This window comes from Triticum urartu, chromosome 2, assembly GCF_003073215.2.
Source record: "Triticum urartu cultivar G1812 chromosome 2, Tu2.1, whole genome shotgun sequence".
NCBI classification, from domain to species: Eukaryota; Viridiplantae; Streptophyta; class Magnoliopsida; order Poales; family Poaceae; genus Triticum; species Triticum urartu.
Genome location: NC_053023.1, coordinates 15,257,195 through 15,284,036, shown reverse-complemented (window position 1 = coordinate 15,284,036; position 26,842 = coordinate 15,257,195). Strand labels below are relative to the sequence as shown.

General features: G+C 43.7%; 1 protein-coding gene across 1 annotated transcript; it reads left to right on the top strand.

Annotated features, from left to right (window-relative positions):
- Nucleotides 1–20,088: 20,088 nt before the first annotated feature.
- LOC125540682 (ervatamin-B-like) lies at nt 20,089–24,708 on the top strand. Its single transcript, XM_048704271.1, has 2 exons — nt 20,089–20,607; nt 23,898–24,708. Exons 1-2 carry the CDS (start codon nt 20,109–20,111, stop codon nt 24,521–24,523), a joined length of 1,125 nt encoding a protein of 374 aa, XP_048560228.1. The 5' UTR covers nt 20,089–20,108; the 3' UTR covers nt 24,524–24,708.
- The last annotated feature ends 2,134 nt before the right edge of the window (nt 24,709–26,842 follow it).

Here is a 26,842-nt window from a genome sequence, read left to right as displayed (position 1 = left end):
GTGGTACTTCTATAATTGTTTCTTTTTGAACATGAAAAGTGGATTTAATGTGCAGATCTATAAATCCCATTACATTTAATGCATGTAGGGCTCTCTGTATGAGATAAGTATCATCAAATGATAGGGCTGGTGTGTATCACGCTCTCTTTTGTTGTGTAGTCTGATGATAATATACAAGAGAACAAAAATATGAAGATTGTGGAATCATTGGGGTGGACCATGAAATGAAGTGTCAAAGATAATCACTACAAGTTCAAAGATAGTGTCGTGCATCACGGCTTCCCTTGTTTTGTAGTAGAATATGCCTGACAACAAAAGGTATGAAATATGTTGTGGCTATGAGATAAATAAATCAAACAAAATAGAAAGATACAATGACAATGATCAATACGTGTAGCACCCTCCATGCGATATTTATCATGAGAGCAAGTATTATAGTTTTGCAAAAGAACTGTAACATGTATGAGATGTAGTATGTGTGCAATATTTCAATAAACAAACATAACTACTTGAGACATGTGAAAAGAATGCAATCTTTCAAATTCTGTCTACCACTAGTGTAGATTCTCTTCTTTTCAATAGACATTCACTTTCTTCTTGCTCAAAATGTACATACATATTCTGAACCCATTAAATACATTCACTTTCTTCTTGCTCAATTTTTTCTGAAGATCTATATATTGTCATTTTTTTCATGTGACTGCAAGACCAGAACAGGAAGAAATAGTGTATGAACTCATATGCTGGTAAAAGTTTCAACAGTTACTAAGATTGTAAAATTTTGTATTGGTGCCATCTCTCTCTCTCTCTCTCTCTCTCTCTCTCTCTCTCTCTCCTCTCTCTCTCCCTCTCTCTCTCAAAACGTGTGTGTCTCTCACAAAACCTCTTTTTAACCTGCAGGTCCACTAGGCACAAGAACCACGTAGATCCTGCCATGCTAAACTCCTTGTTTTTTGATTTTTTAGTGTATGGGAGACACATAAAGTATAAATGTGAATGCCACAATTTGAACACTGGTGGCTATGTTGTCCTTCTCATCTTCTTTAGGTCTTGTTCTACTCCTTGTGGTCAGCCTGCCACATGTGGCCTCCACTAATGGGGCGCTGGTGGATCACTTACTGATGATAGAGAGGTGCCACTGTTGGATGGTATATATAATCCATTATGTGCATTGGTCGGATATGTCAGCAATGACACTGGATGAGCAACTCAAAAGCTATTTACCTGAATAATACTACTCCCTCTGTTCATTTTTATAAGACCTTTTAGACATTTCAGACAATGTACAAAACAGCCCATTTTGAGTTGTCTGAAATGACTTACAAAAGTGAACGGAGGGAGTATAAGAATGAACTGAAACATACATTGTCCGCAATGACAAGCTCAAACATCATTCACTAGCTAGTTAAAGTTAATTTTGATTTTATAGTAGGCCGAACAGCACACACACATCAACACCCATAGTATATGCCTTTGCAATAGATATACATCAAGACCTACTATATATCAAGACGCATGGAGGACTCCAGCGTAGTGAAACAAGGCTTGTAGATTGTGTCGGGAGGCTAAGCGGGCTAACCCCAGACTCCAAGGTTTTCCGACGGGTTTTCTCCATTATATCTTCTGGATAAGAAAACAGTGGTCCACGATAGTGCAAGCATATGTGGATGGGAGTCCATTTCACGATTCACATATTTCTTGTCATACGTGGTCCATCTATGTGTGGCATCATGGCAAGCCATCTCATGCCTTCTATCTTGTATGCATGGCCATATAAGTAGACAACGACATGCATTGCTGGTGCAAGAGGACTCCAACACGCATGAACCACGTACTACTTCGTCTCTTCTAGCACTCTGCCCTTAGTTCTAAAGGCGTAGTAAACCATCCTTCGTGTTTAAAATAATTTGCTGACCTAATGTAAATTGTCCATGAATTAAGAAAATTCAAGAGAATGAAACTTAACTTTTTGAAGGCAATAACTATAAATGGACTAAAAGAAAATATGAGGTACATCTTTATATATGAGAAATTCATTGGTATTTATGGCGCATTAATTTCATGTTTTCTTAATATACCATTACTGACCATAATTGGTAAAATATATTTTCCTTTAATATCCACATATATAAGGCACGAGGATGCAAATTAATTACAACTTCCAGTTCGAGATTTTACATTTTCATTAACATGATTTACACGTAATAACAGCCACACAAGTTTTTTTTTATACAGAAGGAGAGTGCAAGTTAAACAGTGACAAATAAAAAGGGTACTATTTCCTTTGAGGAAGCACCTTTAAAATAGAGGAAAACTTTGTAATCTCTGCCCAAGGTAGGAGATGAACTCACGTACACAAGATAGAAGAAGAGTACACGGGAGTTTTGGCATCGCACAATTTGTGCCTCTTCTGACTCTCTTTATCATAATTAACCAAAGTGATTACATGGGTATTTTAAAGGGAAGCAAACGCACGGGCCAAGTCACACACACCGGCCTGATCCTAAACTCACGGTCCACGCACACATGTACTCCACTAAACAAGTGCATGCACATCCAGCCACTCCGATGGACCAACTCAACGTCTTTGCTTCAACTAACTCAGCTCACTTTGAGCTAGTCTCTTGGCACGGCAACGTACAGATCCCTCTCGCTCTCGGGTGCATGCATGTACCGATAAAATCTATCTAGAACTTATGCATGTACTCACAACTCCTGGCTTCACTTGACCGGTGATCAGCTCGCACCATTGCCGATCCATCAGTCCACTTCACCATGATGACATGCATGGCTGCACTAGACTTAGACTGAACAGACCCAAACAGAAATAACCTAGATTAGCTACTAAACAACAATGGTTAACACCAACAAACTTATCATCAGCCTTCTGTTTTCCATTCTTTATTTTCGTCGAACTGCAAGAGAAAGTCATTGCGAATCCGGTATCTTCTGCACAGGAGTCATTGCGATAAGTACTAAATTAACCTCTTATACCTGTGTTCTTGGCATGCGCTTATTGCTTGGAGCGTATGTATGTTAAGGATTGGTTTCTCGGTCACAGCTCATATATATGTTGCCAGTCACGTGTATGATGATTGCCACATGTATTGCTGGGAAATGAAATATGTATGTGTATTTATCTGTTTCGTCTTTTGGGTCATTGTAAAGATAAGTTGTATGCTGGCGCATGAAAATAAGTGTATTTGGCTACTATAAAATTATTATGATATGATGTTTTGTTCAAATTGACGTCACTGCGGCTTCTATATTTTGTTTCTCCATGTATCTTCTCTGGTCTACTGGTGCACCAACTTATCCATATTAGAGGCTGCATTGTGAGGTAGGTGGTGAGTTGTGCATCGCTTCAAAGATTCTCTTGATTCTTAGCTCTACTTTGCAGAATGTTCAGAATTATGAATATTTATGCCGGCAACTTCTGAAAAATTTCATAACAATGGTTGCATTTAGTTGTGGATCGATTCCTATATGAAATATGAATAATGTAATGGCAGGACTAGTGAATCATATTCCCTCTTGTTGTGTAGTCGCGACTGACGATATATATACAAGGAACAGCAAATACGAAGGCTGAGGAAACATATGCAATGGATCATGTAATGACCGGATAGTGAATCACGCCCCCTCTTGTTGTGTAGTCATGATTGACGATATATATTTTTCAGAAAAGGAGGAGGACCCCCGGCTTCTGCATCTGATCGATACATGCAGCCACTTTATTAATTATTCACAAAGACCTTACAAAGAAACACAACAGTAAGTCTGAAGCCACCGTCTAGACAACAACTGTCGCTACTCCTATCCAGTTGATGCAGGGATGTTGATAGTCTGGGCCTAATATAAAACAGACCTCGTAGCCAAACCTAACATCTAAGGCCTGAGGCCCCAACCAAGCCACTTGCCGGGTATGGGGCACACACTGGTCCGGCGCGCTCTCAGAGGCCGCTGCCGCCAACTGCCACTACTCCATCTTCAGAGTTGTGCTGACGCATCAACCTTGTCGGTCTAGCTGCCGTTGACGCCACCACGGCGCCCAACGGCACCACCTCCCTGCGCACGAACTGCTGAGCACGTCGCAGTCGCCACCGGTACACCTCAGCACCAATGCCGCCAAGTACCACCAGCCGACACAGCTTGAAGTCTTTGGAAGATCTGTTGTTCATAGCACCTGTCGAATAGGCATGAAAAAGCGTAGCACCTGTCGGCCAAGCATGACTTGACATTTCCACCGAAGCTCTGTGCTAGACGAGGCCGCTCCACCTCCGGCCACTATCTTCCAGCGCTGCTCCACAAACAATGCTCCCAAGAGAGAAACGACACCGCAATGCCACCATCGTCCGATCTGGAAGACCAGATCCTAGGGTTTCCCTAGGAGTAGTACGAGTGGGTCGACAAGTCACATGACGATGCCTTCATCAAGGTAACGACGCGGAACGCTGCCATCGCCCGCCGTCAGCTCGGTTTTCACTGGCAACTACGTCTCCATGACTCGCAGCCGGTAGTACATGACGGATCCAGAGATCTGAACACCCAGCCTCAGGCCGACCACCTCTAACGGAAGAGATGACCACCACTGCCGGCTGCACCGATCGGAACAGATCTGACCGGAGGTGCCGCCAACGAGACCACCAGGCCCTCCACGCCGCCGCCGCCGATCTAAAGGCAGCATGCATTCCACCGCATCCAAGCCGGCCGACGCCGACCGCAGCTCGAAGGGCCAGTCGTTGCGCCCGCAGCCCCGGCCGCCGCCCGTGACTGGGCCACCCGCCGCGCCAAGCCGTCGCCGTCCGAGGACGGGCCGGCCTCCCGCCGCATGCCTCGGCTATCCGCCGCGCCGCAGAAATCAGATCGGCCGCGCCACCACACGTCTAGGGGCCCCGCACCACCCCGGAGACGCGGGAGAGAGGAAATCCTCCGCCACCGCCGTCGGCCCCCGGGCATAGCCCGGCGGCGTCCCCCGGCGGCGGCGGAGGGAGGTGAGGAGGGAGTGCGCGGCGGCGGCTGAGGGAGGTGAGGAGGGAGTGCGCGGCGGCGGCGGCTAGGTTTTTGGCACCGCCGAGTCGCCCTAGCGGGGGGCAACGAGGGGGCCTCGTCTGCGTTTAGTTGTTTTCTCACACTTCTTCCGCCCGATATATATACAAGGGAACAGAAAATATTAAGCCCGAGGAAACATATGCAGTGGACCTTGTAATGAAGATAGTAGTAACCCTTTTACGACATAGAGGAAAGGAGCCATATATCAACTATATAGATTGTTTGCGTTGTTTGCGAAAATTTTGGCGTTGAACTCGGTACAAAAGCACCTAAGTGCAAGAAACCTACTTTCATAATTTATAGTTATTAGCATAAAATAACTAACAAAAACAAAAAGGAAAACCATCCACTTATTTTAGTACATTTGGACATCATCTATTATACTATTAGTTATCAGATTTTCTTTTTAAGATTCTGGGAAGATATCAAGGATGATTTGGAAGAGCCATTTGATGCCTTCTAGGAAAGTTAGACACTGAAAGTCTTAACCATGGGATCATATCACGGATTCCTAAAATACATGGTACTGAAAAAAAAAAGATCAAAAGCATACGCCCGTATATTTGGTTGCTGTTAGTTTAAAATACTGACAAAAGTGTTAGCAAAATAGATTGGTATGATAGTTGAGAATATGATTTGGATACCCAGACTGCTTTCATCAAGGAATGCATATCATGGAAGGCATAGATAAAATTGCATGACTCCATGAAACACACCATAATAAAAAAAAGACGTGAATGACCTTTCTTGTATCAGATCGTGCAAGTGATGGGCATTGGAGACAAATGGTGTGATTGATTATGTTGAGGGAAGAGCTACAGGTCCCGCCTGAGTCCTACATGGCACCCACATGGAAGGTAAAACAAGTCAAAGATGATCAACACAAATCCTAGGTGGTCAACAATACTCCTAACAAGGGATCCGGACTCCAACGGACCTTGTAAGGCTTGGATCGTCGGGAGTCATGGCATTCTAAAGGTTTCGTGTGCCAAGCTCTACTCTTGATGTCTCTCCTCATAGGACGTGAGATGCGCTCCCATGAGGGAACTTAATCTATTTAGAAAGCATCATCGTGTCACTTTTTCGGTGTATGGCTACCTTCGCTATAAGTCCTTCATACACACCCATGCCTACATTTCACTAACCATACTACAAAGGATACCCCTAGATAGTCAAAAGTTGCTTCCATTACAATAACATGGGCGCTGGCCATTGGGAATCCTCAACATCACTCCAAGGTCATCTCTTCCATCCAAGCAAGATGGTCTGACCCATGCGAACTTCAAACAAGGTCAAAGCATCTCTCAAGAAGATTGTGTTGACAAGTCGAACAAGAAAGATGTAATCTCAGAGCTAGACTCCGAGGATCCCGCCCTCTGGTAAGGTAGAGTCATGGGAGCCAACCTCATCGATGCACGAGAATTCTGCCGGCCTATACCGAATAGCCAGCCAAACGAGTCATGGACCAGACAGCTTTGATTTATCGACGAACCTCACAGAAGAAATTTAACATCATCACACTGACCTTGTCGAGCGCACCAACCGGACGATGCCACTAACCAAATCACTCTTAACTCATCATCGCTGCCATAGTGATACAGGCACACAACTCTGACTCCTCGCATGATAGTGAGGAACAACAGAGGAACGCCCAGGGCTCGTCGAACAACTGATATCCTTGCTAGTGTTATCGCTGCCACATAAATCACAACACCACCACCACCACATGCCTCCCACCACGAGTCTCCTAAGCTAGTAAGCTCCAAAGATAAAGCCTCCAAGGAGGGGAGCGATTGTTAAGTGTACACATTACTGTCACGTTTACATGACTTAGTCCCCCCGCCATTAGTCCCACGATGCACGATATGTGTGCACGTTCTCTATAAACTGCATGTATTCAATGCCTATATGTACTCCTGACTCTGAATCAATGAGATAAGTTCAGACTCTGTTCAGTTTTACAGTTCAACAAGGGCAAGAACCCGATTCCCGGTTTTCAGCACCGGAACGCATCCAACAACGGGTCGACCTCCACGACGCCATCGGCTCACGCCTCACCAGCACCGCCTCGTCAACCGGCAGCGGCACTGACGGCACCCACGACTCCGCCATGGCGTGCCCACACTGATCCCTGGACCGGCTTGATTCAGGCCTGGCCTGTCCCATGGACCCAGGCAACTGCCGTCGCCGCGCCTGGCCCCGCGCCCTGGCAGCTGCCGTCGCCACGACTCGTCGGCGGCCCCGGCCTGCTTGGCCGGCCTCCTGCTCAGGCATACTACTCCTTCGCGCAGAACCATCAACCGGCGCCTGCGACATACCCGGCCTCGCCATTTGCGCCTCCTGCCTATGCGGCTGCGCCGATGCAAGCGCCGATGTACGCACCTCCCACGACTCCTGCGTCTCCTGCCTGGGACCAAGCGGCCTTGGTCCACGCCTTGAACGCCTATACCAACCACAATGATGGAGGCTGGATCGTCGACTCTGGAGCAACTGCGCACATGTCTGGTACGCCTGGTATGTTGTCTTCTACCCACCCATCTCCTTCTACACCACCCATCATTGTTGGCAATGGATCACATCTCTCTGTCTCTCACATTGGTCGTTCTATTATTCCTAATGTTCATCGTCCCTTATATCTTAACAATGTTCTTGTTGCTCCTTCCCTAGTCAAAAATCTTATTTCTGTTCGCCGCTTTACAACTGACAACCAAGTTTCCATGGAATTTGATCCCCTTGGTCTTTCTGTGAAGGATCTCAAAACCCAGGCCCTGATCGCACGACATGATAGCACTGGCGATCTCTATCCACTCCATGAAGCCATGGCAACCAACTCTGCATCGGCGTTCCTCGCTAGTGTCAACCTTTGGCACCGTCGCTTAGGCCATCCCAATTCACAGACTGTATCTAGTTTACTTCAACATTTTCAAATTCCCTGTAGAAAAGACTCTCATGACCCAGCGCTCTGTGAAGCCTGTCAGAGAGGAAAGCATGTACGTTTGCCATTTCATCTATCAAAGACATCTACCTTTACACCATTTGAGCTTTTACATTGTGATGTTTGGACGTCCCCTGTTCTCAGTGTGTCTGGATACAAATATTATCTGATTGTGGTTGATGATTTCACTCACTACATGTGGTCTTTTCCTCTTAAGGCCAAATCTGATGTTCATGGCATTTTTGTGAAGTTTCAACAGTTTGTCTCTACCCATTTCTCCACACCCATTCGATTTCTTCAGTGTGACAATGGCACTGAATTTGACAACCAACGCAATCGCGACTTGTTTCTCGCAAGGCTGAGCGCGCCCTTCGCACCATGAATGATATGCTCCGCACCTTGCTCATTCAGGCATCCATGCCCATTGCCTACTGGGTCGAAGCTCTTCGGACGGCTACCTTTCTCCTCGACCTTCGCCCCTACAAATCCAACCCCTCCTCTACGCCATACATCAGCCTTCACAACTCACCTCCACCATATGACACGCTGCGCGTTTTTGGTTGCCTGTACTATCTCAACCTCACTGCCACAACACCTCACAAGCTTGCTCCACGTTCCACTCCGTGTGTATTCTTGGGCTACCCTGACGAGCACCGCGGATATTGCTGCTTGGATCTATCCTCTGGTCGGATTATCATCTCCTGCCATGTGACCTTCGACGAACAATCTTTTCCCTTTGCCACATTGCATGCCACCTCCACGCTTCCGCATCCCAACTCATCCTCCCCTTCCTCACGGCCTCTGTTTGCCATTACCGACAACCCAGCTCCCACGCAGGCCACAACTACGCATGAACCTCCTACACCTCCGGCACCACCGTCCCCTCCACCCCCTCCCTATACTGCCTCCACCACACCTCCCCATACTCCACCTCTACCGGCCAAGGCAATTCCGGTCCCTATTCCCCAAAACCCACACAAGATGACCACTCGAGCGAAACGGGGCTTTGGCATCCCTGCTCGCCGTCTTAACCTGTTAGCCTCCACCTCTACCATATCCCCTGTTCCTAAAACATACCGCTCTGCACTTCATGATCCCCATTGGCTTGAGGCTATGCGCTCCGAGTTTGATGCTTTTAAGCAGAATGACACTTGGGAGCTTGTTCCTCGTCCTCCCTCCTGCAACGTTGTCTCAGGCAAATGGCTATTCCGCCACAAATTTCACGCTGATGGCAGCTTGGCTCGCTATAAAGCTCGTTGGGTATGCGGCGGCTTCTCTCAACAACCGGGAATCAATTACGATGAGACGTTCTCCCCCGTTGTCAAACCAAGCACGATTCGTGCCATCCTATCCATTGCGACCTCCTCTCTCTGGCCTATACACCAACTAGATGTAAAAAATGCCTTCCTTCACGGCACCTTGACTGAAACTGTGTACTGTCAACAGCCACAGGGCTTCGAAGATCCATCCTTTCCTGATCACGTCTGATTGCTCAAAAAGTCTCTTTACGGCCTTAAACAAGCACCCCGAGCTTGGTTTTCTCGCTTTGCCACATACATTCAGACCCTTGGCTTCCTCCCTTCAAAGTCTGATTCTTCTTTGTTTACTTATCACTCCGACAACGCCACCGCCTACCTCCTCTTATATGTTGATGACATCGTCCTAACCTGCTCCTCCACTGCCTTCCTCAACTCTCTTATAGCCTCTCTTCAGTCAGAATTCTCCATGACCGATCTTGGAGCTCTCCATCACTTCTTAGGCATTACTGTCACGCGCTCCTCTGCTGGCCTGTTTCTCTCCCAACGTCAGTACCTCTCTGACCTCATTGACCGCGCTGGCATGACTGACTGTCACATTGCTCGCACCCCCGTTGACACTGGCAACAAGCTTGACTCCTCCGGCAACCCTGTTTCTGACCCGGCGTTCTACCGCAGCCTTGCAGGTGCTCTGCAATATGCCACCCTAACCCGCCCGGACATTGCTTATGCTGTCCAACAGGCCTGCCTATTCATGCATGATCCTCGTGATCCTCACCTCGCTCTTGTCAAACGTATCATTCGCTACCTCAAGGGCACTCTTCATCTTGGCTTACACATAAACACCTCCTCCCCAACTTCCCTGACAGCATACTCGGATGCCGATTGGGCCGGCTGCCCCGAGACCCGTCGCTCTACTTCTGGATTTTGTGTGTATTTAGGTGATAATCTAATCTCTTGGTCTTCCAAAAGGCAACACACTGTTTCCAGGTCGTCAGCAGAAGCGGAGTATAGAGCTGTGGCACACGCTGTTGCTGAGTCTGTGTGGCTCCGCCAATTATTGTTGGAACTCCAACGTCCAATACCCAAGGCCACCATTGTTTTCTACGACAATATCTCTGCAGTGTACATGTCAGCGAATCCAGTTCAGCATCGCCGCACCAAGCACATTGAGATCGATCTCCACTTTGTCCGTGAGAAGGTGCAGCTGGGCGAAGTCAAAGTACTGCATGTTCCTACTCAATCTCAATATGCTGTCATTTTCACCAAAGGACTACCAACAACGATTTTCAGTGAATTTCGCTCCAATCTTACCATCGTCGACATCGATGCTGCGACTGCGGGGGGATGTTAAGTGTACACATTACTGTCACGTTTACATGACTTAGTCTCCCCGCCATTAGTCCCACGATGCACGATATGTGTGCACGTTCTCTGTAAACTGCATGTATTCAGTGCCTATATGTACTCCTGACTCTGAATCAATGAGATAAGTTCAGACTCTGTTCAGTTTTACAGTTCAACAGCGATGAAAGAGGCGTCGACGTTCATCGTTGTAGGAGCCTAGATCTGAGGGTTCGCTCGGAGCATACACCTTAATGAAAGGCACGACGTCTGAAGACATCACCCTTGCCAGCTATGGTAATGGACCACAGGTATGGCTCTCGCCAATTGGGGGAACTCCTCCACTCGAAGTTAGACGAACATTGAAACCTCAATGCGCAGCCAAAATCAATCGTCCACCAGTAGGTGTAGCATCGTCAGAGCATCATCAAGGACCTATGACCATGGCAGACCGCCATCACCAGGCTGCAATGACATCGACTGCACTTCCATAGATTAAAAACCCATCGCACTACTCGCTGCGGCGGGCCTCTATGCAGTCTCATGCACCTTCACATCAGCCAAAGTTCCTCTAGAGCAATCGTCCTTTCGAACATCACTTGCCCCGGATCCATGCATGATGTCGACCCCGACAGCCCACACGAAGGTGAAACTCAGCACCCGCAGCCAGTGAAAGCCTCACAGCCGTCGGGCTCCGCAACCATCGGCATAGCACTAGTGGAAAAACGGCTAGCCACAACTTTTATTTGTGGTGCGCCATTTTGAACCAACTCCAGCACTACTATTCTCAAATAGTGCTGGCGTCGGCCAATTTCGTACGCCATAGATATTGTATTATTGCTGGCGTAGGAATCTTAGAGAACACCACCTGTATGTGGGTCTCAACGTTCTGAAGTGGTTAAACTTAGTGCTGGCATAGCCAAAGTGCCCTACGCCAGCACTAACCATAATAGCTATGCATGGCATTGCCAAGTAAGTTACGCCAGCAGTATATTTTGCGGGTCCATCCATTTTTGAGCCAGCATAACACCGGTGTGAGCGTTACCCAAACCCCAGGGATACATAGAATTGTAATGGTGTTCCCTATGTTTCGCACACTAGTAATTACGTCGTAACACTATTCACGTGTAATCTAGCATCCATTTAGATATTTTCCTCCTCCTTCTTCCTCCCTCTTTCCTCTTCCTCATCTCTCTCTTCTCTTTTCTTGAGAAAAAGAAAAAATTATTTCTCATGATTTCTTAAGTAGGTAGTTAGATCTAGTTAGCTTGTTGCTAGCCTTCACTCTCACTCACTAAGCTAGTTCTCTTCTCCACCCACTCAATCACACACACTTGCATTAAAATTTCCACCGCACTCCATTAATGGCGCCTCCAACTTAGGTATGGTCGCCCCCCTCCCCTCTCCCGCACCTTTGATGAGGTAATATAGACCGAACTTCTCGTTAACTTATGTGCATATATATGATGCATGTGCATATGGATGGATATGTGATGGATGTGTGTGTCATTAGTTGCTACGTATAGAAATTGCATTGCTCATGAATTATTGTCTCGTGTCATGTTTCATTTTGCACGCAATGTCTAGAGAGTTGCAAATGTTTTGGCAAAAACGTTGATTCATTTCCGTTTCGTCAAATTTCTGGCACTCAATATGTCCATTTTTTGTCATGCCGGATTTTTTATGCCATCATTGCTAATATATATGATTATTTTTATACTTTTACCTTTGCAGCACTGCTTGATCGCCTATCGAAAGATTCAATATGGATCAAAGTGTGAAGGGCTTTCTCAATTTCGCAGTGGCAAATATGATACAAAAGGGTGAAGTGCAGATATTATGTCCATGTTTGACATGCGTAAATGGAGTTTTGCACAACCCGTTCGAAGGCAGCGTGCTGGCGCACTTGCTCCGTCACGGTTTCGTTGCAGGTTATACATGGTTGACTAAGATGACTACTTACCTCAAGACGAAAGATGGTTTCAGTTTCAAATCTAAGATGTATAATGAGGTAAATCACACATATTTTAGTTATGCTAATTGGAGAGGATTGGCCAAAGCTCACGGATTTCAGTCTGGTATGATAATAACATTTCATATCGGCACCTATTATCAAAATGATGAGGACATATGGGTCGATTTTTTATACTTGATTCCAGTTCTTCCTTCGTGTAAGTTTTTAAACAAACTTGTTAAGTACCCTTTAGATTCCAGTTCACCCATAACTTACCTTTTTTGTATAAAATTTACAGCTTATTTTCTATCTCCAAGAAACATACGGAACTTAGTAGACGACACCTATTACACAGCTCCCACTACGCTTACTTGGAAGGAAAAGAGGTACCTCATGTCCTTTGTTGCTGATATTGAGACGTTTAAGAGCACTAACGGAGCTGGTCCAAATGATGGACCATACCTGCCCCTAGTGCACACACTGAACAAGAACAACATTTCTAGAAAATGCATGGTAAGATTTTGATCGCTACTTTATATATAGTATGTCTTTTTCACATATGTTCCTTCTTTCAACTCATAGTGTGTGTGTGTGTGTGTGTGTGTGTGTGTGTGTGTGTGTGTGTGTGTGTGTGTGTGTGTGTGTGTGTGTGTGTGTGTGTGTTACTATTGCTTACTATGTTACTATTATGTTCAAGAACAGAAGCTCCCTAGATGTGTTGTGCCTCACGTGATGGATGACTACCAGGCTGGTGAAATGACCATTATTTCCGACAACAATACAAATTTCAGTGCTACATACTCGTTGCACCACGACGAGATGAACGACTCGAAATTAATGAATGGAGCCAACTACTGAGAGACTGCGAGTTGAAGATTAGAGATCGGTGGATCTATGTCCGACACCATGGACATGCATGGGTTTTCCTATTCTTCAAAATTGTTCCTGAAGGAAAGGAGTACCATGCTAGTAGTTACGATGGTTGGTAATATATATGTACTACTAGCTACCTATCTAGGATAATTGTGAATGAAGAACATGTAATATGCATGCATGATTTAGCTTAGCGAATGTTTAATTAGTCATGATCGATAAGAACTAGCCAGTGTGTGGTTAATGTATGCATGTGAAGAAATGATGCGTCTACTAATGCAAATATCTTATCAAAATCAATGTGGGACAAAAACGTGTTTATATAAATTAATAATAAATTATGTTGTCATGGTAGCGATTTTCTGCTGCCGTGGCAAGAATTTTTTACAGCTTTTCAAAACACTAGTAAGGGCATTCGGACAATGCGCAGCGGCAGTGAAGATTTATCTTATTACTGGCGTTACACTATGTCACACGCCATAGCTGTGTGTAATATTGTCGTCGTGTAGTTAAACCCAACGCCATAGGTATCTAAAATAGTGCTGGCCTAGGCTCCAATGCCACCACTACATTTTAACAATGGCGCCATATTGGTGGCGTCGTGTGTCTACGCCAGCAAGGTTGTTTTTGGCACACCATAGCTAGGCTTTTCTGCACTAGTGTAGAGTCTTACCGCTGCAACATAATACACTACAGAGCCATGAAAGACCAGATCAGCCACCATCAGAACTTGCCATCACCACCTTGTTCGCCCAACCGCAACCCGCATGGACCCAAATTGGGCCCACCACATCGGGCCTCCAACGAATCCACCGACCACCAGGAGCCAAGCATTGAGCCCTAACCACCGAGCCTCAATGGCTACCTCACCACAGTGAGATCCATGGCCAGCACCACACCGAGCGTGTGAAGCCGTTCAGGGCCTAGTCATGACACTATGTCCACACGAGACAGTCGCTTTGTTGGCGACCATCGCACGGGCACTGCCTAATGGTGGGAGGTAGTGGAGGGTGGGTGACGGTGACACACTAGGGATCGCGAGCAACATGGTGAACTATTCAATGACCAAAACCTATGAAATGGTGTATAAGCGGTGCTAATTGAATTGGGTTACATGTTTCTTTTGTTTACATTCAGCATAAAGCAAATGCTTAACAGGAGCATGATACGAAAATACCAATGTTGTAGCTACCAAGGGGCCATACAAGAACAAAATTGAACAAGCACCCACACAATGAAAACTCTATTATTAATACTAGCACAAATGCACGTGCGTTGCAATGGGAGACATAATTGGAGTGTATTTAAATTTAGTTAGAATTATATGGGAAAACACAATGATAGTTCATGCGATATTTAATGCTCACCAAACTCTATAGACCCACACAATAACAAGTTATATACTAATTCCAAATGGACTTAAATTTTTTTTATATAGACCTATAATTCATCATCATATTCTAATTTAAAATAGAACTGGTTATCTTTGATCCCAGCTTGAAATATATTACATGATGGTTGTAGAGGTGGTGTCGGCATGTGCTTGGTGGCTGGTGAGCACCAGATGTCATCGATCCGTGCCATTGTCACACAATATTAACAAAACAAAAAAAAATAAAGTGGGAATGCTGGCATTTTACACAAACAATTCTACAAAACAAAATTAGTAGGCAGCATTGTAGGAAGCTCTGGAGGTCCTAAAATCATATGTTTCAATTATGAAAGGATGATACACATGTCATAAACTTTTAAGGAGAAGATGTAGTAACTTATCTCTATAAATAAAATTAATATTAATAGAAAGCATAAATACTGAGAACACACGGTTGATTGACATATTAATATTATTTATTGTTGATACAACCGGTGGTCATTGTTGTAACTGTAGAAACAAAAAACTTGTACATTTGTAGAGACCCATTGTTGTCGCTAATTCTTCTTTTCGTCACAATTATCGATGGTAGTCATGTTTGCCACCCTGGAGGAGGAAAATGGGGGGGGGGGGGGGGGGGGGGGGGGGGGGGGGGGGGGGGGGGGGGCAGAGAATTAGGATAGAGATCTCACTAGGCCCACCTTAAATCACGGGGGAGAAAGATTAGAATTGTGAAAAAGCTTTTCCGATATGTACAGGGGCTATTGCTTCTGCCGGTGTGTCACAAAAATTCCCCCCAAAGTAGGAAAAAAATTACCCACCGATGCCACCTATAAGTGATAAAAAAAGTTTCACTGCCCTATATAGCAGGAAACTTCTATATTACACTATGCGCGCCTGTTTGGGCCGGCCCATGTCTGAGTGGCCTGTTTTTTAACTTCTGTTTTCCTTTTGCGTCTTCGTTTTTTTTTCTACTTTAAATAATTGGGACTTCAACAAAGTTCTGAAAATTTAAAAAATGAGAATTTTCAAATACAATAATAATTCATTAATGTTTGCGCATTCAGAAAAAATTCACAATCTTTAAAAATGTTCACATGTTCAAAATATTGGCAATTTTGAAAGCAAATGTTCGGGAAATCAAAAAATATTCATGATTTGTAAACAAAGTTTGTGTATTAAAAATGTTCATGAAATTGAACAAAGTTTCGCCAATTCAAAAAATGTTCATGAATTGAAAAATATCCTAAAAATTTAAAATATATTGATGACTTGCCAAATAGTTTATTTATTCATAAAATGTTTGCTGATTCAAAAAATGATCATGCATTTCAGAATATGTTCGTCAAATCAAAAAAGTTCATGAATTTAAAAAGTTGTTCGACCAAAAAATGTCTATCGATTCTCGAAATGCTCACCTTTTCGAGAAAAATATTTTAAAACATGTTTACAATTTAGAAAATGTTTGCTAATAGTATAAAATGTTCATGATTTTAGAAAATGTTCAAAAATCTGTACAAATGTTCACGAGTTTAAAAAATGTTCATAATTTTCAAAGATTGTTCACGATTTCATGAAAATGAGAGTGATGGTGCATCTCGGTGATGCAACAAAATGTGGTCATGGCCATGGAGATTATGGTTTTGTTTCTCTCGTTGCAACGCACTAGCCGTTATGCTAGTCATGACGAACGTGATTAATCCCACAACTATGAGTTTGCTGATCATACTGTATCACACCGCTTCGCGAGTCTCTCTTGCCACCAACTTATAATTTTGTGGACTTGTAATGCTCCTAGTATATTAATTGACATTTCAAACTGGCAAGTGCAAAAATCATAAAGAAATAAACTCATTAATATTTTAGCCGTACAAATACAACATTAAAAAGGATGTCGATGTTTTAGCCGTGTTCATATGTTCATTCCCACCAGAAAACATTCGCATAACGTTGTGTGCACCCTCAACTGTCTAAATATTCAAGCGCCAATCAAATCCTTCCTTTCAAGCCTCACACAATCCTTATTAATGGCCCAAGTGACGTACGGACTAGCGAATTTTATATCAAGGAAAGGATCGAGGAGACCAGGAGCGACGTATGAACGAACGCTCACAGGTGTAAAAACGGACGTACCAAAATTAACGAATGAAAAATGCGGTGGTAAGAAGCAATAGCCCCTTTATTATTAGGTATAGAGATTATTATTGTTGTTGTTTGTTGTTGTTGTTGTTATTGTTGTTTGAACCTTGAAAGCAGCAGGAGAGGCTCCTGCTGCCATTTTTCATTAAAGCATGAGATAGTTACAATGGGGGGGGGGGGGGGGGGGGACAAATCGACCAATGAGTACTCGCCACCACATTTGGATTCACGAAGAGTGATTACTGACAACTGGACCACCATCCACCAAGCAATATTCTTGCAGGAGAGCATACATGACCACCACACGCGCATGCATGATGCACGTCTCCAGCCAGCACCAGAAGCTCCCCGATCCTACCAGGATCCACGTTTTCCCGTGGCCATCTTAAAACCCTGTATGAGACAAGTATCATCAAATTATGGGGCTGGCGTGTATCACACTATCTCTTGTTGTGTAGTATGGATCGCTAATATAGAGGACAACAAATATAAAAAAATTGGAATCATTGGAGTGGACCAAGAAATGCTGGGCCGAACATAATTATGACAAGTTTGAAAGAGATAGTGTCATGCATCACGCCTTTCCTTGTTTTGTAGTACAATATTCCTGACAACTAAAAGTATGAAATATGTTGTGGCTATGTGAGAAAACAAAAAAATGTAAAGAAACAGTGCCAATGGTCGATACGTGTATAGCGTCCTCCATGAAATATTGATCATCCAAATATTATAGTTCAGCAAAATAATAGTCACATGCATGAACTGAAGTACATGTACAATATTTCAATAAACAAACATAACTATTGGTGATATGTGAAAACAAAATGCAATCTTTAAAAATTTGTCTACCGTTAACATAGCTTCTCTATTTTTCGATCGACATTTAAATTCTTTTTGCCCAAAATGTACATGCATATTTTTATCCCATTAAATACATGTAAAGATAATACAATGTTTTAATGATCTAAATGTTTTCATTATTTTTTTCCATGTAACTACAAGACCAAAACTGCAAGAAATGGTGTAGTAATTCATATGGTCCTAAAAGTTTCAGCAATTCTTAAGGTTGTAAAATTGTGTAATGGTGTGGTTCCCAAGAGATGTCATTTCTTCCATGGCCATACCATACAAAATATTGGGTACAAGACCTATTTATCATGATGCTTAATTATGCGTGACTAGTAGTAATTTGGATGTGCCCAAACTCAGGTAAGATGCTAAAAAGATAGACTTTTACAATCTTGTATCATATATCCTTAGTTGGTAACATTCAGGGGGTTCATAACACGAAATGATGAAACACCGACGGGATGCGCGCTTTGGTGGGCAGCCCGGCTTGGTGATGGCTGGTGGCGGTGGCCGTGCATCTGGTGCCGGTCCAGATCCATCGTGGCATGGTTTGTGGTCGCCCTGCGGCGCGGGAAGGGGCCAGTGAGGGGTGGCTGGAGGCCTCTACCGGCTATCTGCCTGCTGCATTCGTCTTCATGGTGTGGTTTGCACGGATCCGGCTATCTGCGGGGTCGAGATGGCGTGACTGTAGGTGGAAACCTTGTTGACCTCGGTCATGGTGGACGATGGCAGCGCCTTTGGTGTTGTCTCCTTGTTGAAGGCTTTGTCGGATGCAATCGTCGTCACCTCGGTCCGGCGGCTCCGAGGGAATCCCTAGATTTGGTAATTCCAGATCGGATGATGGCGGGGCCTTCGGGGCTGTCCTCACTCTTGGGGGCATCGTCTTGGAGCTGGTGCTGGATAGAGGGGACAAGAGGAGGAGGGGTGTTGCTTCTACCACGGCTATGCCAAAAGGTCTCGGCGGCATGGCGCAGCTGAGAATCGGCAACAGACATGTGTTGATGGACATGCGCATGTGGTGGCACTGTCGGGCGTCGCATGGCATCACCAGCAGTATGGTCTCGCAAGATGAATGTGTTGGTCGATCCCGAAGGTGGAATGGCAGAAGATGGTGGCGTCTGATTCTAGAGCGTGTGTATGCGGTGCGCACTGAGGGTCTACTAGACTGGTTGGTGCTCTCAGCTTGCCGACAGGCGGCTTAGTGAGGCCATTGGATTAGATGGTAGCTTTGGGTTGATCAATGTACTTGTTTTGTCGGATTCTCGTGAATAATTTAATAAAATGGTTGTATGCATCGATTGATGCAGAGGCCGGGGGGGGGGGGGGGTCATCCTCCTTTTTGAAAGAAACTAGATGATGCCTTGCGGGTTGCTGTGGGAAATCTTGCAAAAATTAATGCATAAATATTTGCAAAAAACATCTAAAACAAATGGAAGGAAAATGTAATTTGAAAAACATACAAAGTGTATAAACATTGAATTTCAATTAAAATAATATCGTTTCTAACAAAAATGTAAAAGGTCAACGACATAGATATTCTACAATCGACCAACACATATATCCTCAATACAAAATTTAGTGCAAAATAATTGCGAATAATTAACATGCATGAATTTATGATGTGGCTATATTGCATGCATAGTGTAATGCAAAAAAATAGGATTTATGACTTATGCATGACATGCTTATGCGGCATGGTTGCGTGGCTAGGAAAAATAGATAGTGGGTTGTAGCTATTTAGGAATAGAAGATATGTGCCCCCCCCCCCCCCCCCCCCCCAAGAGATATTGACCATGAGAGTATTATAGTTAGTTAAGAAAAATAATAACCCCCACATGTGAGCTGAAGTATGCCTATGAAAATACCAATTACAAATATAACTATTTGTGGTTTGTGAAAAAAAATCTAAACCATTTTTTCGACGAAAGTAGATACACATATTTCACCCTCAACTTATACATATAAAGATAACTGAATCTTACCACATGGCAGGTGTAGTCAGCCCTTCATATTGATGAGTATTTGAACGATGTTTGGAGGCGAAAGAAGAAAAGATAACTGAATTTTTAAATTTTATGAATAATTAATTCTCCTATCTTTATATCATGTATATATATATATATATATAATATATTAAAGTTTACATGGGCTTGTAGAATTATTAAGTTTTCAACAATTATTAAGGTTGTAGAATTATTTACTGTGCTCTCTATCTCTCTCTCTCTCTCTACCCCCCCCCCCTCTCTATATCACACACACACACTCTCTCTATATATATATTTAATCTGCAGGATATGCACGTCCAGCAAGCACCAGAACCACCTCGATCCAGCCATGCTGTCCTCCAAGTCTGGTTTAGCTGTTGCTCTAATCCTTGTGGTCACCCTGACAGATGTGCTACCGCTGGTATCTTCTTCACGTGGCCTCGTTGCGGTACCCACTGATGGGGCACTGGAGGACTCTCTGCTGATGATGGAGAGGTTCCATGGCTGGATGGCAAAGCATGGCAAGTCGTATGCGGGAGTCGAGGAGAAACTGCGGCGGTTTGACATATTCCGCAGGAACGTAGAGTTCATCGAGGCGGCGAACCGAGATGGCAGGCTCTCGTACACCCTCGGGGTGAACCAGTTCGCCGACCTAACCCACGAGGAGTTCCTTGCCACGCACACCAGCGGCCGTGTGGTGCCGTCAGAGGAGATGGTGATTACAACTCGCGCTGGCGTTGTTGTCGAGGGTGCCAATTCTCAGCCGGCGCCAAATGCTGTGCCTGGTAGCATCAATTGGGTGAATCAAAGCAAAGTCACCCCAGTCAAAAATCAAGGAAAAGTATGCGGTTAGTATACTTCCTCCATTTCTAAATACAAGTCTTTTTAGATTACAATATGGACTACATATGGATATATATAGATGTAGTTTAGAGTGTAGATTCAACCACTTTGCTCTGTATGTAGTTCATATTGGAATCTCTAAAAATACTTATATTTAAGAACGGAATGAGTATCATGCATTTGATGTTTGGATTCATCTATCGTTTTGTACTATTTTAAGTTACTATCATCAGTCGCTAGAATGTCGAGCTATGACTTCCAGCCGCATTGATGTTCCACCTGGAGTTCTTGTTCGATCCTTTTTCTTTTTGCTTTCTTCAAGTAGTTATGTAGTGGTTAGTGGTTACAAGACATTAATTTGGTTTCGTTAATGAAGTCAGAGAGGGAGCTCTCCTTATATACAAGAAGGAACCTATTTTTAGTTAGAGAAGACTAAATTTCGTTGAAATAAATACGCATAAACAATCAACATTGATGCTTTACAATTATTGATACTAATCAAATATATTTGTATGAGTATGAAGTCATATAAAAAATAAAAAATGATTTTAACCTTAATGAGACATAACCAGCTGTTACCATAACACATCATATTTTTGTGATGCGCAGCTTTCTTGGTTTCGAACACTTAAACTTTCCCCAAGGTAGATATTTTCCCCATGTTTGGTTGAAAACCTATGCTAGGATGAGCGTCGTACTAGATAAGCATTCAATAAATAACCGAGAATACCAGCCCAGTTAAGCGGAAGGCTAACTAGTGGTTACCCGAGTTTCTGACAAAACCAAACGTTGTCAGAATATTGATTATTAGATATTTTGAGGACCACAACGCCTCCAGGAAATTAGAGGTTTCAAATATTAAAGGATAAAAAGAAATTGTGGCTAGCTTTCAGAAGTTTATGATGGACACAAGACACAACGCTAATAAATTATAAGAATTTCAGAATTTAAACTTTCCAGAATATAAAAATCACACAACTTTCAAAAATAGGATAAGTATATTTTTCGTTCTCAAACTCTTCCCAAAGTTGAGAAATCATCCCTCAACTCCAAAACCATCAAAACTCAGTCCCTGAACTATTTAAACCGGATACTTTTCATCCTTCAACTATTCAAACCAGATACTTTTCGTCCCTCATAACTGGTTTTACTGTGACTTGGACCCTGTTTTGATTGAAACAGGCCATGTTGACTTTGACTGCCACGTCAATTAAGTGTTTGTGCATAAGTATGTGTGTGTGCGCGTGTACAAGTAATAACAAGATAAAAGGTAAGTGCTTGCACTACTTCTACTTGTGTGTGAACAAGAGAAAGGCAGCTGTACTGAATATAGCTTAACAAAACCTGAATATAACTGAACATAATTTGGACATTTCAGAGCATTGTACTGAATTTAGTTGAACATAGTCTGAACCCACTTTAGTTGAAAATAGTCTGAACATAGTCTCGACCCAATTTAGTTGAACATAGTCTGACAAAGTACTAAATGTGAAAGAGAAATAGTACTGAATATAGCTTACAATCAACAACAAACATGAATTCTCACATGGCCTGACATAAGAACTGACAGCAGCAAATAAGCCATTCATAAGAACTGACAGTAGCAAATAACCTCTGAATCTTCACTTGCAGCCTCTGAATCTTCATGTGACTACCCTAATGAAGACCACCTCTCTGGGATCCATGTGACTACCCTATAATCATACAAAATAGAAACAAGCAGAATGTTAGGCATGTCCTTACTCACAAATGGAAGATTGCAACGGTTGCAACCAAAAAATACCTCTGGCATCCATCTCGTTGTCGTCCGTCAAGGTCGCCGCGGCCGTGCCCAGCCAGCCTCCACGGCACAGCCGTGCTCAAGCAGCAACCGCAGGCCTCAATCGTCGCCGCCCATGAGGGAATCGTCATCGCCGCCGCCGCTACCGCCCAGGACTGGTCGTGGTCCAGGTCCGTAACCACGCTTCACTGCCCCCCGCCGGCGCTGCCGCTGCTTTGTTTAGGGTTCGTGAATGGGAAAGGGGGTCGAGAGAATGCGAGGGCGAGAGAGAGTCGGCGGGTGCTTGTTTTAGTCAAAACCAGGACACGTGGTCCGTTTTGGTCAAAGCAGGATCCACGTCACTGTAAAACCACCTGAAACCTTATTAGGGATGAAAAGTATCCGGTTTAAATAGTTGAGGCACTAACTTTTTGTGGTTTTAGAGTTGAAGGATGATTTCTCAACTTTCGAAAGAGTTCGAGGACGAAAAATATACTTATTCCTTCAAAAATTAAAGAAGCACTTTATGAAAACTATAGCATCACTATCAGAAACTTCGGAAGAAAATTTTGTCTCGATTTTTGAAAAATACATCATGGTGTATCAAAATATCAAAAAATAAATAAACAATTAGAATCATTTTTTAGAATAACTCTAACGTGTGATAACTAGTGATTACCATAAAATACCTTTTTCGTTGCACATAACTTATTTAGTTTTAAGCACATAAACTTCTCCCAAGCCAGAGTTTTTCCCGCCTGTTTGATCGACCTTTGTTTTAGGGGAATTGATCAATCATTTATACTCCCTCCGTTCCTAAATATAAGTCTTTTAGAGATTTCACCACAAACTACATACCGATGTATATAGACATGTTTTCGAATGTAGATTCACTCATTTTGCTCCGTATGTAGTCCATAATGGAATCTCTAAAAAGACTTATACTCCCTCCGTCCCAAAATAAGTGTCTTAACCTTAGTACAACTTTATATTAAAGTTAGTATAAAGTTGAGACACTTATTTTGGGACGGAGGGAATATTTAGAAACAGAGGAAGTACTTGATATATTTTGCTCCGTATCTGATAACATAGTGGAACTCTTCTAAAAGAACTGCAACACCTCTGATAATACACCTTCCGTCAAGCCAAAATAAGTCATACTGACAGCTTAGTAAAAAACATCTCCTAAATTAACAGAGATGCAGTATCAAAGGTGACAGCTCATTTTGGCAGACGGAAGAATACATTTAGGACCCGGAGGATTATATAAAGCAGCAGGTAGCAAATATGAGCACATAGGCGAATATCCAGTAAGTGTCCGCTAAACAAAATAGAAGATATACATATCCAAATAGATAACCCAAACCCGCAGAGACATATATACATACAAGGAACCAAGGTACCAGCTTGGTTAATTGCCATAATCTTATTTATACACCAAGGACCCTAATGCTCCCCTATAGTTTGAAGCATTTTATCTGAAAACTACAAGTTAAGTCGACCGGCCGGTTAATGATCATGTGTGCTGGATTGCAGGGGCTTGCTGGGCTTTTTCCGCCGTGGCCACGATCGAAAGCGCCTACGCAATCGCCAAGCGAGGCGAGCCGCCGGTTCTGTCCGAGCAGGAGCTCATCGACTGTGACACATTCGACAGAGGCTGCACGAGCGGCGAGATGTACAATGCCTACTACTGGGTCTTGAGGAACGGCGGCATCGCCAACAGCACAACGTACCCCTACAAAGAGACTGACGGCAAGTGCGAGAGAGGGAAACTGCAGGAACACGCGGCCACGATCAGGGACTACAAATTCGTCAAACCCAACTGCGAGGAGCAGCTCATGGCAGCCGTGGCGGGGCGACCCGTCGCCGTCGGGTTCGACTCCAACGACGAATGCTTCAAGTTCTACCAAGCTGGTTTGTACGACGGCATGTGCATCAAGCACGGGGAATACTTTGGCCCGTGCTCGTCCAACGACCGCATCCACTCCTTGGCCCTTGTCGGGTACGCCGGCAAGGGGGTCGACAGGGTCAAGTACTGGATCGCCAAGAACTCCTGGGGCGAGAAGTGGGGAAAGGAGGGCTACGTCTGGCTGAAGAAGGATGTTGATGAGCCGGAAGGCCTCTGCGGCCTTGCAATTGAGCCGGTATATCCTATAGTCTGATCTGATCTGATGAGATCGACTGCACTGGGCGTGCCTGAAACCTACGGAAATGGCATTCACCTATATTTTGGGTTGCTCTGTATGCATGGATGCGCCTACTATATTTTACTACACATATATTCATCTCCCGCCAATAAAACTATATGTCCTTGTATCCATTTATGCACGTTTATGCATATCTTAAATAAATTGTGAGCGCACGAAAATTGCCACCGGAGGGCGAGAGTGAGGGATCGACTTGAAAGTTGTTGCTATCGCGATCAACGGCCTCACCGCCGAAGAAATCAGAGTCAGCGCCCAGAGACTTGGAGCACGTCCAAGGGAAAGAAACTGGTCTTCAAAACATGAGAGTACTCTGGTCAGCAACGGCGCGTACCGATACATCACGCTCAGCGGATCCATACCCATTTCTGGGAACTGTGCGCTGTGTACATCTCCACAGCATGAATCCGTTCAAAACATGTTACTCATGTGAGATCCGTATGTCGACCAACTCCCTCCGTTCAGGTTTTAGTTTAAACAATTGTACGATATGACAAATTCAAAAAACAATTGTACTTTCCTTTTAAAAAATCATCGTATCGGTATTTGTTAATTGATTTTGAAAATGCAGGTAAATTTACTAATTAGTTGATGAGCTCTTTCTACAATTTCCCCCTTCTTAAACTTCCTTTTTTTGCGATGATAACTTTCGATCTATTCCTCAACTGTCAAGGTAGTACAAAGAACACCCAAAAAACATCTAGGTCCCTGGACCACCTAGTGATGACTATTAACACTAGAGCGAGCTGAAGTGGCGCATCTTCGCCCCTTCCTCATCGTAGCCGAGCAAACCCTGTTGTGGTAGACTATCGGAAGTCATCGTGCTATTCCTATAACCAGCTGTTGTGGTAGTGCAACTAGCGCTATCGAACGTCATCGCAGCCGAGAATAGTTGTGGTAGACTATCGGAAGTCATCGTGCTAAGTTCCTATAGGACCAGGTACCGGAATAGCAACTAGCGCTGATGAAGAGAAGTGTAAATCAGAATAATCCAACCTGTAGACACACAAATACAACAAACCAAGAAAGGATCCATGTGGATCCATCGAAGGCAAACGCCGACCGAATGCCATGAGATCCGCCGGAGACAAACCTCCACATGCACTCCAACGATGCTAGAAACACCATCAGAACAGACAGTAGGCGAGGAGAACTTTATTCCGTCTTCAGAGAGCCGCCGCCACCTGGTGGCGACACAGATGTGAAAGAATCAAGGGATGAGATAGATGGCTTGGTCAAATTTGATCGCTAGACAACATCCGCATAAAAACCTACCCGCTCCGGGTGGTCGGACGACAGTCACCGATTAGCACCCTGTGTGAAAGAATCAAAGGCTTGAGATAGAATGGCTGTCAAATTGACGCTAGACAACATCCGCGAGTTAGTCTGTGTGCAACAGAATATGTCCCCGAAATTGTAGAAAAGAATTCGATTCCTTTTGGGAGCCGCAGCGGGCTGAGGGGGGGGGGGGGTTGTGCAAAAAGTCGCCACATGACAGTGGTCAACCTACCACCCATACAAGTCAAAGCTAATACAATGTGGATAGGACGCACTTAGCTAAGTTTTATGATCCACATGCGCATTTTCATATCATCGGGACTAACCTGACACTGGTCGAATAGTTTTAGGACTAATGATGTATTTTACTTATCTTTATATAGCACACTCTTATCAATATACAGTAGAAAAATATGTGGAAACATCTCTCGTCCCTTGATGTGAGCTACCCATGAGCATAGTCTACTTGCTCATGATATATCATGTCATGCAACAAATTTATTGATGTGCTCCAACGGCCTCTTTGTCCATGTTTAAAAAGTTACTCCCTCTGTTTTAAAACATAAGTAATACTCATTTAAAACAAACCTTTGAGAAATGGGAAAATATCATATGAAAACCAACATTCGATGGAAACCGGTGAAAACCATGCGAAAACGATGTTTTGAAGTTTCGGAAAAATCAGAAAAAAAATACGGGATGTTAAGAGAGTTATGTTCTATTGCCTTGCAAAATTTCAAGTTCAAACACATTATGAGATATGAGCTATGAAAAAAAATCATCATTGAATAGTGTCGAACAGTAGCATCACTATTCATTGCTGATTTTGTCTTTTTCATAGCTCGCATCCTATAATGTTTTGACTTCAAATTTCACATGACAATAGAATATCATCCTCTTAACATCCTACTTTTTGACAAAAAAAATTGAAACTTTCAAACATGGTTTCCACGAAGTTTCCTTTGAATATTAGTTTCTGTATGACATTCTCCCGAAAGA